At 44.0% G+C, this 14,096-nt stretch overlaps 1 protein-coding gene across 2 annotated transcripts in view; it reads left to right on the forward strand.

The window, feature by feature from the left end:
• Positions 1–14,096, forward strand: part of LOC119177222 (short transient receptor potential channel 4-associated protein) — a 238,014-nt gene that overhangs the window by 214,097 nt on the left and 9,821 nt on the right. For both annotated transcript variants that reach the window (XM_075878275.1, XM_037428640.2), the window contains one exon: positions 112–226. In XM_075878275.1, the coding sequence (XP_075734390.1) occupies positions 112–226 (115 nt within the window). The remainder of the gene's footprint in view (positions 1–111; positions 227–14,096) is intronic.

A 14,096-nucleotide genomic window follows, 5' to 3' on the forward strand; every position in this document is an offset into this window, starting at 1 on the left:
GACTCTTGAGAAACAGGCAGCAGTACCAGAAACAAAAAATAATTTGTGAGCAAAAAGTGAAATTAGAGTTGTTTATATTTCTTGATTCCTTTACTTCACATCTCTGTATAGCAACGAAAGCTACTCCAGCTGGTGAACGGCTACTTGGTGGACTCCAACATGTTTGTCCGTAGCCTGGTTCTTTCTCAGGAGCACCTCTCTGTGTCAGATGACTATGAGGCTAAAGGTGAGCTCCTTTCCTACTGTGCAATATACCTACTCTCTGTGTGTTAGGATTTCGGGGACCTGCACATTTTTTCAAGGTAGTAAGTTTACTACGTACATATGCTGGAAGTCAGCTGTGGGGACATTTTCTAGCTAAATTGGTTATGTTTAAAAGATCAGTACAACATAGACCACTTGAGGTTTATGTCGTTAGAGTCACAAATATCTGCACTATAAGTGGTACCGCATTATAATGAAAACATCCTTTTTCAAGGGCTGCAAATGTGCAAAACGTATAAAGAACTGAGACATGCAGCAGTGCTGTCTACATTCGTTTGTGTTTCTGAATGTTCAGAAAGCGATGTCCAAGGACATAGTTTGCTTGCCAAATGAGTGCAGAAGAAACAATTGATGGGTATTACTCTTGTAACACAAGAAGGTGAAAGCCTGGCTGCAATTATGCAATAAATATGAGCCTAAATGAGCAAGTACATATGTTCGGCATTAAATATATTCCCTGAATGCCTCATGCCAGCACTTTTGTCTTTGGTTGTCTCTTTCCAAGGTGTGCAGACTTTCTTTGCCTTTAAGTGTTTCTCAGACTCTGCAACTGCAGCTCTAAATTGTATGCTTCTTTTAAAGGAATACTGAACGAAACTTTTGCCGCCAAAATTTTCTGCCAAATCTAAAGATCGAATGCTGAAATTGAGAGACACAACCTTCATTTCAGGCAGACACAAACTTTAACATATTTTACAAACTGCACGCAGTAGTGGGAAACCTGTTCCAATTGTGCCAATCTGCACCAACTGAAAATTACTGCGCCATGCTGCTCCTAAAGGGTCTTTTTTGTATAATTTGCACCATTGCTGCACTACAAGGTGGTTTTGGAACAGAGAATAATGTTGACAGCGCATGCACCATTATTCTATTGACTATGTTTACTCTTCGAGGTGGGGCAGTTCCTCACTGTTAGCGCTGCCCCTGTAACATGATAGCATCATTGCAGCGAATTTTATAAGTGCATGACCCACAACACTCAACTCTGCAACAGCGAGCTGCTATATTTTACTTCTACAAAGTGGTGCATGCTTGACTGTGAGGCAGCATGCGATTGGTGGCTAGAGGCATGCAGTAGGCTTAAAATAACGCTATGTGACACGTGTGTTCAAGCGCGCAGCTCAAGATACTTATTGGTTGTTGTCTGCAATGAGTCATACTGGCACATTTGTCGGTGGCCGTCACCTCGCCTTCGTTCTTTCTCTAGGCTTACCTGCACATTGCTGTAATTACATGGAAGCCGGAATCATTTATCGACTGATTTCTGCACTTCTCAAAAGTTTTGGAAAAATTGTGGTGTCAAAAAGTTGAGAATTCGTCTAGTATGTTTAACATGTGGACATACCGCAGTCAAAACTCGTTAATACGTACCCACTTTAAGCTACAGTGAAGTAGTGAGGTAGAGAGGTGGTCGAGTTGGATTTGATGCATTTTGTAAAAATCTGCGCGAATCAGCGCTGCTTCCTATTCTCAGGCTCCGTCCCATTCACGCTAGTTTTTACAAGATCCACTTTAGCTTACTAATAGTTAAAATATAGTTGCGATCATTTCATGACCGATTCTTATAGACTAATGCATTTGCTGACCATTAAGCCATAATGGCTCATGTTATGCCTACCGTTAGTGGGTACCAGCTGTGTACCGCGATAACTTTTTGTGCCGTAGAAGTTGTCTGTGTCGCTGAATTGGCCTACCTGACAATGTCCCACGAACGGTATTCCACCATTTTGAAAAGCTTGTAGTTGACAGATCAATTATTTCGACTTCAGCACGATTGCGGGAATGCCTTTGCTTTCATTAGGAAAGAAAGAAGGCAATCTGGGAAAGACCGATAAGTGCGTCAGTATGACTTATCGCCAACCAAAAGCCTTATCACAAAGCTATCTGCTCAGGCATGTCTGCGTCTTGCCCGAGCATTAAGCCTACTGTGCGCTTTAAGCCTACTGCACGCTTTCATTAGACAGCGACTACCTGACCGTGCTGGTCCGCCTGACCTTACCGTCTTATTATCAATGTGCACCGTTCAGTGTGTAAAAGCAGCTCGCTGTTACGAATGAGTGTTGTGGGTTGCGAGCACCGAGGCACCTCAATGCATTGATGTTATTGTGCTAACCACAAGTGTACGGTACATCTTGTATAGTGCTACATGTTGTTACCATACTGCGCGCTTTCATTAGACGAAAGTACAAACGCGCCTCCATCTGCTGCAAGGACCGCTAGAGCATCACTTGCAAAAAGCTCGTCATTATTGCATTGTGTTAATACAAAAGGCTTTCCGCCACATCTGTGCACATTCTGTGGCAGAGTGGGGGCAAGCAGCTCAGTACGGCATGTACGCCGAGTAGGTGAAGCGCTGCACGCAACTAGCCAGTAGCCTATCAGCTCCCTGCAACCGTACCACATTTTAAAAAAACTGTCAGCGTTGCTAAGTAGCTGATTGTGGTACACATTTATGGTGGATTATGTCTGTTTTGTCGCTATGTCAGCCACTGCGTCAGCTGCGTCTCCCGGACTCTGCAGTAGTTTATAAATGATGCTTGGTGGTGCCACCACCTGCCATTGAACGGTGTGCAGGAGTACCAATAATTTCTGAAGATTTGGGTGCACGTTAAAGAACCCCAGGTGGTCTAAATTTCCGGAGCCCTCCACTACGGCGTCTCTCATAATCATATAGTGGTTTTGGGATGTTAAACCCCACATATCAATCAATCAACCAATAATTTCTGAACCTTGGCAAAAAGAAAAGTGGCTTTGTGGTGAGCACATTAGGCATATTATATGTCAATGTATTTATTCCTTTTTAGCGGTGATAGCGCACGTAAAGAGATGCAAATTTGTACTTCGTGGTTAATGCATACTACATTAAGTGCGTAGTTATGCTGCATTCTCAACAGGTTCTCGGCATGTTGCTATGAACTTCATGCTGCAGTGCTTCGTTCGTCTTTTTCACTTTCCTATGTCTCGTGCCATTTTTTGCTTTGTTGATTCTTCACTATTTTGTGTCACCTCATCTGTACGTAATAGTACTTTTGTTTATTTTTTAGTGTTTGTTTTGGGAGCGTGCTGCCTCTGTAAAAGTGATAATGTAAACTGGGGGAACATTAAACTAAATTAAAGCTGAAGTTCTATCGAGAATAGTTCATGCGTACTCCAAACACAGGGGTAGCTGCTCCGAAAGCACATTTTGCCTGCTTCAGTGGCTGCTCCAAAATGCTGGAAGGCATTCCCACTACAGTGCCCTGTCTAGTGGCTTCACCGTGGACTAGAGGAGGTAATCTTTAGTGACTGTACAAGGCCGGAAATGTGCATGCCAACAATGTCAGTCGTTGCCCGGGTCTCTCAATCCGCTCTGCGTCTTCTACAGTTTCCATAACCACCACAAACAACACCGGTAGCAAACAATTCTCCCGAGGTAAAGCATCAGCGCTTTTGTGGGAGGAGGAGAGTGGGTTGAAAAGAGAGGTGGAGAAGAAAATGGGAAGGTTGGGAACACATGCACCCTGCATGCATCGCGGCGATTGTGATGTCATGGCTGCCCCGCCGTGGTGGTCTAGTGGCTAAGGTACTCGGCTGCTGACCCGCAGGTCGCGGGTTCGAATCCCGGCTGCGGCGGCTGCATTTCCGATGGAGGCGGAAATGTTGTAGGCCCGTGTGCTCAGATTTGGGTGCACGTTAAAGAAGCCCAGGTGGTCAAAATTTCCGGAGTCCTCCACTACGGCGTCTCTCATAATCATATGGTGGTTTTGGGACGTTAAACCCCACATATCAATCAATGTGATGTCATGGCTTGCGCTCGTGTGTAGCCACCGCGCTCTGACAGTCAACCAGAAGGATAGCGAACCGTTTAAAAATATGTGAAATAAACTTCTTTTATCGGAACAGTCTCAATTTCCTAGGAATATTTTTGTCAGGTTTTCCAATTTTTGTTCAGTATCCCTTTAATGTGTCCTTTTGCCCGACACAACTATTTCTGAAGCATTTTCAAGGGCTGACAGGGCTCTGCGGTAGAACACTTAGCCGCCATGCAGATTGTATGGGTTTAATTATAGTTCGAACCCCGATTTTTTTCTTTGCATCTGTCGACATGACTACTGGATAGTCATTTTTCGAAGTAGTTTAAAGCACTGATGTAACCCGATGGTAGAATCTTTGACTGTCTCGCAGAATACGTGGGTTTGATTCCAACTCAAAGCCTCACTTTTTTTTGCATTCATTGTGTGTTCATTTTTTTTCTTACCCCCACCCATCCACCCACTCACCCTCCGTTAACATCACCACTTCTTAAAGTGGTACTCCAACCCTTTGAGAGGCTTAGCACATGATGGTGTACACCACTTTTTTATGCTAGATGTCAGGAGGCTAAAAAAGAGTAAGATATCATAAGTGTCGAATGAATTGAACCTCCTTCTTAATAAATAGGCCTTCATTTCGCCTGATTTTGCAGTGTGCTGTTGCATATGATCATCATTTTCCCGAGGGCACTATTATGTTGATCAAATCGTTCGAAGTACTGTTTTCAGATAGCCACGCCAAAAGTACGATTTTCTTTGCTGAAAATGAACACAGCCGAAAACAAAACTCGCAATAAATTTCTAGGCTGAGATTTTATTGTCAGTCGAACCCATTTATAACGAACTCGAAAGTGCCACAATAAGTGGTTGTTATATCAGTAGTTCATTGTATATAGACTCACTGATAATAATGTCCACTTAGCAGCCCCTCCGGTAGGCCTTTTCATGTTATGCGATGCCCACTTGCTCACAAGTGAATTAAACCACGTTCGCAATGAACTCATGTTGTTGTGCTGAAGCGCAGTACTGCCACTTGGAAACAATCGTCCGTGGCTGGTTGCGTGCAGCATGTAATTTTTTTCATTTTTTATTTATTCATTCAAAGTACCTTAAGGGCTAACAGGGCACTGTGTAAGGGGAGCATAAAAAGATCATGTACCTGGTTTTACATTACGTAAATACAAACAATGAAATGGGATAATTTTTTTTTTGCAATTATACAATGTGTAATAGTTAACTATATAAAATGCAATGTGAACTAAATACAGAGAACATGCTAGTGACTATGAAACAACGGGCTACCAAGAGTAAACACACGACAAGGACATGTAGCACTTCCAACTCTTAAAGTGATTTTTGATGAAGGCGAAAATGCTGTAGGCCCATGTGCTCAGTATTGGGTGCACGTTAAAGAACCCCAGGTGGTTGAAATTTTCGGAGCCCTCCATTACATTATTTCTCATAATCATGTGGTGGTTTTGGGATGTTAAACCTCACATATCAATCAATCAAATCAATTACACATAGAATACGAAGTGCAGACAAGTCCACTAATAAACAATTCCGTGCCGGCCATGTCTGAATATTATTGGTCTCTTGCAAAGACACAGGGGCTTAGGTTCGCACAAGAGAACTGGTGGTTCTCTGTCGTGGCTCAGTTCGTCAGAATAGTGCCATGCATGAACAATTCTTCTACATCGACTCACCGTTACTGGGCCAGCAATATGAAGGGTGCTCACTCAAGTGTTCCCTTTAACAGTGGACCATACTATACTTGTTAGTATTCAACACAATAAAAATAATAGAAATGAAACACAAAAGTACTGATAAACACATGAATATCAAATTAGGCATGAATGAAGGAAACAATCAATTCTGAAAATGTGCACTGAAGTGCTTTCAAATTTATCCCGTTCAGCTGCTATATCATCTGGAAGGTCGTTTCTCATGTAGATAGCGCTTGGATGGCAGATGGATTGAAGATGTCAGTTTTACCACAAGTGCAAAGGCTATGAAGTCTTCTTTTAGGTGTATTTAGAAATTTGCTATGCTATTGGTAAAGACCTCGACCCATGCACATATTTACAAAATCATGATAGTAGGGTAAAGTCATTGTAACTGTTGCAAGGATAAAGTGATAAGGTTTTCAAATTTGCATTGTGCTTGTGCTATAGTCGTAATTTTAAAAGATGAATCTGGTGGCTCTATTCTGGATTGATTCTAGCATACTATATACGTGTAATGGGGGGACCAAATTAAAGAAGTGAATTCAAACTGAGGGCAAAGAAACGTGGAGGCTACAAGCACATATATTTGTCGGTCTCTTTCACGGGTTACGGTGTAAGTACCCTAATGACCCCAAGGCATTGCTGCAGATGTCGGTGATGTGGGTAGTCCAGAAAAGGTTAGCAGTTAAGGTTGCACTTAAAGGGGCCTTGAAACACTTCTTCATGTAACCATGGAATTCATTCACGGGAAAAGCTTATTGCCTCAAATTCAACGCCGCGAAAATTCTAAGAATTCGTTCAGTGCGAGTGGAGTTACAAAGATTTGTCGCATGCTGCAATTGCATTCTCTCTTCTCTTGTCCTGACGAAAGCGCTGGAAGTAAGCAGGGAGAGACGGCAGGCCTATAGAAAAACGTCAGGCGCGCCTCGTTACCTTGAGCACTTTTTTTTTCTTCTTCGAATGCACGGCTTTTTCAGTGTAGTCGCGCACGCACCCGTGGACCAGTCGCAGCCTTCCATGGTGATCTCTGTAACGCCTGAGCGCACCATGCTCAAATCAGTCAATGGCTGATAGATGGGCTTTTTACAAGTGATATTTGAGCGTCTTCCGTGATTTGTTGAGAGAAGAGAAATCAATTTTTAGCTGACTTTGATCATTTATTGTGAATTCCAGGCCGCGCGCTGCGCTATAACATTTCGCTCGAGTGTTGTCGAAAGCCTCTACTACCGATTCTGACCATGAAAAGTGTCATAGGGCCCCTTTAAGTATTTGAAAGAGTTAATGCTAGATACAAGTTCGCCATTAGTATGGGGCAAAAAGTCTGAGAGTGTTTGTGAGAGGACATTGTTTTGCATTTATTTTGAAAGAGACATTAACTAACAGTCGCACCAGTTGGTACGAAGTTCAAGGTCATTTTGCATAATTACGTGGGCATTACTATTAGTAATTACTTGGTAGATTATACAGTCTTCAAAAATCTGCTCTTGTAGTGATATGTTGTTCGGTAGGTCGTTAATATAAACTGGATAAAGTAGCGTGTCGAGCACACTACCCAGCTGCACCCTAAAAGACATAAGGAAGCTGGGAGGAAAAATTATTAACAATGATGAACTGCTGCCAATTAGTAAAAAAGCTTTATATTCGTGACAGTGTTAAAGAATCTAAGTGCTACAAAGATAGTTTAGAGATGAGGTGACAGTGAGCAACTCAAACGTTTTTGGGGAAAAAAAGGCAGTCATTTTGAAAGTTTTAATTTAAATTCTGATGTAGGTCAGTTGTGACCTCGAACGATTGTGTTTCGCATGATAGGGCTTTTTGAAATCCATGTTGGTTGGAGAAAAAGAAGTTATTTTGCTCTAAGGTATCTTTAACGTGGGAGGCAGGAAATGATATGCTCGAGCATTTTACAGTAGGTATATGTTGGTGAAATGGGCCTGTAATTCCAAGGTGAATTTCTACAGACGGTTTTGGTGTTTGTAAACAAGCTGGCTTGATTCGAACGACCTGCCCAAGAAGACTTCTAGTGCGGCACTTCTGGTAATGCTTCTTCAGCGGCCCCGGCTATGTTTGCTTGGTGTGTTTGAGTTGATTGCTTTATTATTTTTGATGCATTCCTTCAGATGTGTTTAAAGTGATGTATAGCAACTACCTGTTGTACAGAAGAAGTACTACAGTCGAATTTCATTAATTCGCTTAATTCGAACTCACAATGAGGTTCCGTCAAAGCTATGTGTATTCCAATAGGCGAAAATGCCCGGTAATTCGAACGTGCAAGCACTTACAACAGTTGATTCGCCCTGCCGCGGTGGTCTAGTGGCTAAGGCACTCGGCTGCTGACCCGCAGGTCGCGGGTTCGATTCCCGGCTGCGGCGGCTGCATTTACGATGGAGGCGGAAATGTTGTAGGCTCGTGTGCTCAGATTTGGGTGCACGTTAAAGAACCCCAGGTGGTCAAAATTTCCGGAGCCCTCCACTACGGCGTCTCTCATAATCCAGTAGTGGTTTTGGGACGTTAAATCCCACTAATCAATCAAAATCTTACAACAGTTGATTCGAACATGTGCTCCGAAAATGCTCTCAGCACCCCGCCCAATCCCGCAGCGGCACCTCCGACACCTCAACGCTGTGCGCTAAGGAAAGAAAATGCTGCAGTGGAATGTTTGCTCTCTCTCAAATGCCGATCTGCGACGCGCCTGTGCCACGCTTCTCCCTTTTTTGTCCCTGCCACTTAAAAACCCTTCTTCCACCACCGTGCGCGAAAAGTGAGCGAAAAGGAAAAAGAGACAGCTGTCGCAGATTTCAATGAATGTGTGCCTGAAGGATAGGAAAAAGGCACTATCTTCTGCAGCCCTTGCGGGAGCACAGCTAGGCGCCTTGAGGGAGGGGGTCTCTCACGCGCCGGTACCACACTTCCCTCTTTCCCGTCTCTGCCCCTTAACCCTTCTCCTTTCAACGCAGCGCACGAAGAGAAAAAAAAAAAATCTGCCATGGAGTGTTGGTTTTCTCTCAAATGGCGATCTGCTTTTCTCCGCATGGAGACGCTCCTCCTGTCTCGTTCCGTGCTGGCCACGCTGCAGCTGCGTAGCGCAGAGGCAGTCGTTGTAGTTGTCTTTAGAGATTGTTGGCGCTGGACATTGCCACGTGCAACTTCTCTTTCCAGGAGAATGCTGAAGCCGAAGTAGAAATGCTTTACAAGCTGCATGCGAAATCGATTGACTCGCTGCAAGGCAAAGGTGGGCAGACGTGCATCACACTAATTACTTCAATTTAGGACGGATGTCCTGTGATTTGTGAATAAATGTAAGTCTTCTGAAACTTCCCCCTCGTGTGTTAGCTCAATGCACATGCGCCACTGCACGGAGAGCCCTCTGTTTATATAGCTTTCATTAATATGAACTTTTTTTAATTCGAACAAATTTTGGGGCCCCTTCGAGTTCGAATCATCGAGATTCAACTGTATCAGAAAATGCATAACCTGCTGGAAAAGAGTTGCTTAATCCACAGGACAGGGAAGTGTGCAATTCAGCTTTTCGACCGGAGCTGAAAACCTGCCTCCTGTCAAAGTCATGAACATATTTGTGTTTTCGTCGAAGCTCACAATCTCACGATAAAATGCTAATTTTTGGGCCTGTGTCATACGTGGCATTTTTAGAGAGATTGGTGCCGATCAAAATTGCTTGCAATCAGAAGCGTTTGAAGTGTTGCCTTGTCGTTCTTGACCCTATGGGTCGATCTTATTTGCTTATCATTCGGGATCAAAGTTTAGAATCAGTCTGGTTGCGTCTTTGTCGGGGTTCTCGACAAATGTTGCCCTCCCTTCCACTGCTGACGTCGTCTAATGTCATCGTTGATGTGGCGACGGCCTCAGCCGTTAGGCCTAGTGGCATTCAGTGCGGCCCAATGCTAAGAGCTGACGTGACCTACAGGAGACAATCTTCGCCGACTTGCTTCAGACGGGATTGTGCCAGGAACTTCAGCAATTGCGATGCGTGGTTGCTGCGTCCCAAGGCCGCACTCGAACTGGGTCTAGGTTTCTGGCCACCTCTTGGGACACCCGTGTCAAAGTCTTCCAAGCTGAAGTTCTGCCGTTCTTGTCGCCAGTGTGCTTTCTGGCAAGACGACCTTCTACTTGCAAGCCCACGTCAACAATGCCAAATCATCGTTGTGCATGTCCCTATTAAAGCTCAAATCATGCCTCGTGCTTCTAAGTTACGATGCGCGCTCTCGCACCATTCAAAACTGGATTTCGTCGTTGTCCTTCTCCTTCTTCTAGAGGTCTCTTGCTCATGACAGTTTTTAACATGAAAGCACGTTTTTCTTATGATAATATTTTTGAAAATTTTTCATACTTGATGTACCTTTCATGGAAAACTATCACACCGATCATACTGAAATTTTCTCAGATTATACCTTAATGCCTTCCAAATTGTTGGAACTTAAAGCTTTCAAGACCTTTCTGTTTCGATTAGGAAAAAAAATTGGCCCTGTATCTGCATGTTGCACTGCAAATGTCGTCGAAAGATGATAGTCTTGCGTTTGAAGAGAGTGAACGAAACGTTTATTTGATGTTCTGCGCAAGAAAATCGGTGAATGGTATTCTGAAGGCACTACGTTAGAGTGCCTCGAGCGTGCAGCGGAGGCGAACGAGCACTTCAAGTCACGTCACACGTGAGACATGAGCGCTATCTGGTAGTTATCTTGGAAAACGAAGCGCGCGCGCCCTGCGCGCCTGTCTAGGAGGTGATAAGGTGTAGAACGCAAGGAGACGGGTAAATACCACCACCACGTCGTCTTAGCAAAGCCTTGGAAACAGTTGCCTTTTCGTGCAAGCGTTGCATGGTCAGCGCAACGTGATAAATGCTATGGTCCTTAGAATTACTTATGTATGCCTTTTCTAGTAAGAGACACAGATACAGAATACGTATTGATGTGTTGTTATGGTGCCTCAGATATGTGTAATAATTGCTTTTTAATTGACAATCGCACAAATATGAACACTGAATCTTGAGCAATAATGGTGGGCGCTGTGGATGGGGTTGGCCGTTTAGAGTATCATTTGGCCACGTTAATGCCGTTTAAAATACCGTTAAGGGCAGACAAACAGACAAATGTACAGACAGACAGACCAAAATTTTTGCGTCAAAAGTCCCCACGAAAGACTATTTTCTTTAAAAAGTACTTCTCGCAGCATGTGGTTAGTGAGGACAATACGCCACATTCCTTCCTCAGTATTGTTATTGCCCCATTAGACTAAGTGCTGCCTTGCGCATTCCGCAATGATTGACCAAAAATCATCGAGATAATATTGGAACTTTTCATATTAAAGTTGGTTCTAGAACTTACGTGGCTGCTATAGTAACGCTGGAATATTTCACGGCACATGTATGAATGTCGATGCGCTTCGTTGCTTGTCAGTTGATCGATGACCAACGTACTGTGCGCCGATAACAGTGTACAGCGTGCATTGCTTGTAACCTGACTTTCAGTTTCATGACCACAAGTTCGGCAAAATAACGTGTTTTACCTAGAAGTCCACTGCTGTCTTCAGACGCGTCACGACCACGCGACTATATATATATATATATATATATATATATATATCTTGTGAGTAAACGTAGGAGCTAATCCTTATTAGTAGGAATTAATACCAAGACCTTATAGAATAAATGTGTAAGTTTCACGTCATACCACGTTTTGTCTCTGAGTAAATGCACATTTAATTTTAAATCTAAAGTTTGGTACTTCACCAGAAAAATAAAAGTCATAGGGTAAAGTTAGAAATAAGGCCACAAGCTTTCTTATTAAGATCACAAAATAACCACGTGTGTGTTAAAAAGGTGGACATTGGGCATGCTGCTGGACAATCAAGGCCGCGAAGATGAGCGCGAAAGAAGTATTTGCTTTTCGAATGGAATGCAAACAGTTCCTTATAGGTACAACAAAAGAAATTCTTGAGAAGAGCCCACTGGCAAATCAGCTGGTTAGGAGCCTGTCTTCGCTCAACCCCCGTCAAATGGCCTCAAAGCCTGATGAGTGTCTTACAAGCTTTAGGAAAGTCCTAGACGCACTCATAGCAGTTGGTCGTCGGTTAGATGAGCGTGATGCGGTGCTTGGTGAATATGCTGAACTTCTGCAGGAGAAAAAGCCAAACCTGCGGCAGTTTGACAAGCACTCTACTAGTCTGAATGAATTTTATCTTGAGCTGCTAAAGACTGATAATAGTTCATCGTATATGCACCTGTGGAAGGTTATACGACTTCTTGTAGTCTGTTAAAAGAGGTTTTAGTGTCAACCAACTGGTATTTGTTGAAAACCTGAAGGAGATCTCACATGTGTCACAGCGAATCATCTGTGATGCAGTAACCAAGGCTGGGGGTGTCATGAACATTGCAATAACAAAGGAATAGCGTAAATCTGTCTCAGCTGCACACAGCCGCTATCGGGCCTACTTGGAGGAGATGAAAAAACAAGTGAACAAGCAGGCAAAGGTATCAAGGAGAAGCCACATTTAGGAAGAAATTCACAGTATCGAAGTGATGAGGTGCAAGCTTGAAGGAACAATCGCTGACTTAACAGCTTGCGCTGACAGCTACGCTGAACGAGCACAAGTGACATCTCTTTTATCGTAAAGTCCAACAGTCTGAGAAAAACAGCAAAATAAAAGACTTAACAACTTGCAAAAGTGGATGAGAAGTTGAAAGGAAGGCTTCATGAACTTAATCTCTATTCCACTGCCAAAAAAGGGCCTTTTGATTATGTTTGTGTCTGTCTATGTGCAATAAGTCTTAAATTGGTGGTGCAATATGTGTTATTTTATCAAGCAAACCATAAAAATGGTTCTTGAAGCCTGTGATAAGCAGAAAAGATCTAGCTGACAAGTAATGTTAAATTTTTGTTACAGTCGACTCTCGTTAATACGAAGTTCACGGGAACCGCGAAAAACTTCGAATTAAGCGGAATTCCAATTAGCCACAATGAACGAAAAATACATTTATTTCAAAGCAGTTTATGAGAAAAAATCTGTGATTGCCGTTTGCTTCCGTTTGCTGAATCTTGCAGCAAAAAGCAAGTCCTGCAGGCTGTATATGTGCCCGAGTGCTTCCTCGGCGTTGCTCTCAGCAGTGAAAAACCGCTGCGCGAGGGCAAGGCCTGCGGCTACATCAGCAGCCCGCGGTAGTGGCTACTTGCGGCGTCGTCGTAATCAACCTCAGTTTCGTGACTAGGCTCGCTGGGCCGAACCATCTCCACGATCTCAGTGTCCGACAGTGCACCGCACGTTTCTACCGAACTGTCAGTGGCAATCTACTCCTCGAAAGGGGTGTCGCCGAGAGCTGGCAGGAGACCATCAACGTCAAGCTCACTTGTGTCTTCTTCCCCCACTGTACAAGACGCGTCATCATCTGCACCACTTGGAATGAAGCCGCACGCCCTAAAGGAGTTCGCAATGGTTTCATCCTTTACGCGACCCCACGCTCGCGCTGGCATATGAATAGCACTGAGAAGGCTCACCTCATACTGACTTGCATTGTCCATACACAACAGCATCCGCTCAAGAAGATGCTTCCTGTACAGTACTTTCACGTTTTTGATGATCCCCTGGTCGAGTGGTTGTAACACCGATGTAGTGTTCGCTGGCAGGTCGGTGACACGTATTGCACTCAAGGGCGGCACATTCATGTGTGCACTGCATTGGTCCACAAGAAGCAATACATTGCGTTTAGATAACGCAAACTTGCGATCCAATTTTATCAGCCAATCCTTCAATAGGTCTGCGGTCATCTACGCTTTCCTGTTAGTCGCATAGTCCGCAGGCAGCGTTTTCACGCCTTTGAAACATCTAGGCTTAGCAGCTTTGCCTATCACGAGCAGGCGACATTGCTCAGTGCCCGTCATGTTCGCCGCTATCAGCACCGACACTCTTTTTTTGCTATGCTTCCCTCCAGCACAGTCATCGTCCTTAAAGGTCAGCGTCTTCTCGGGCAACATTCTGTAAAAAAGTGCTGTCTCGTCGGCATTGAAGATATCCTCCGGCCTATATACTTCCAAGTATTTGCGAAGCTGATTTTTCCTCCACGTATTACATGTTTCAGCATTGACGGCAGCCTTTTCCCCGTTAACGCTTTTAAACACCATATCGTGGCGCTGCTTGAACCGTGTGAGCCACTCATCGGACGAAGCAAAGTTCTCGATGCCTAGCATAATCGCAAGCGATGACGCTTTCGCTGCAACGATATCGCCGCTGAGAGGAAGTCTGTTGCTTCGAGCCTCCCGAATCCAGATGAGCAGCGCTTGCTCTAACTCCGGGTGGGCACCGG

The sequence above is a fragment of the Rhipicephalus microplus genome, chromosome X, assembly GCF_043290135.1.
Source record: "Rhipicephalus microplus isolate Deutch F79 chromosome X, USDA_Rmic, whole genome shotgun sequence".
In the NCBI taxonomy this organism is placed as follows: domain Eukaryota; kingdom Metazoa; phylum Arthropoda; class Arachnida; order Ixodida; family Ixodidae; genus Rhipicephalus; species Rhipicephalus microplus.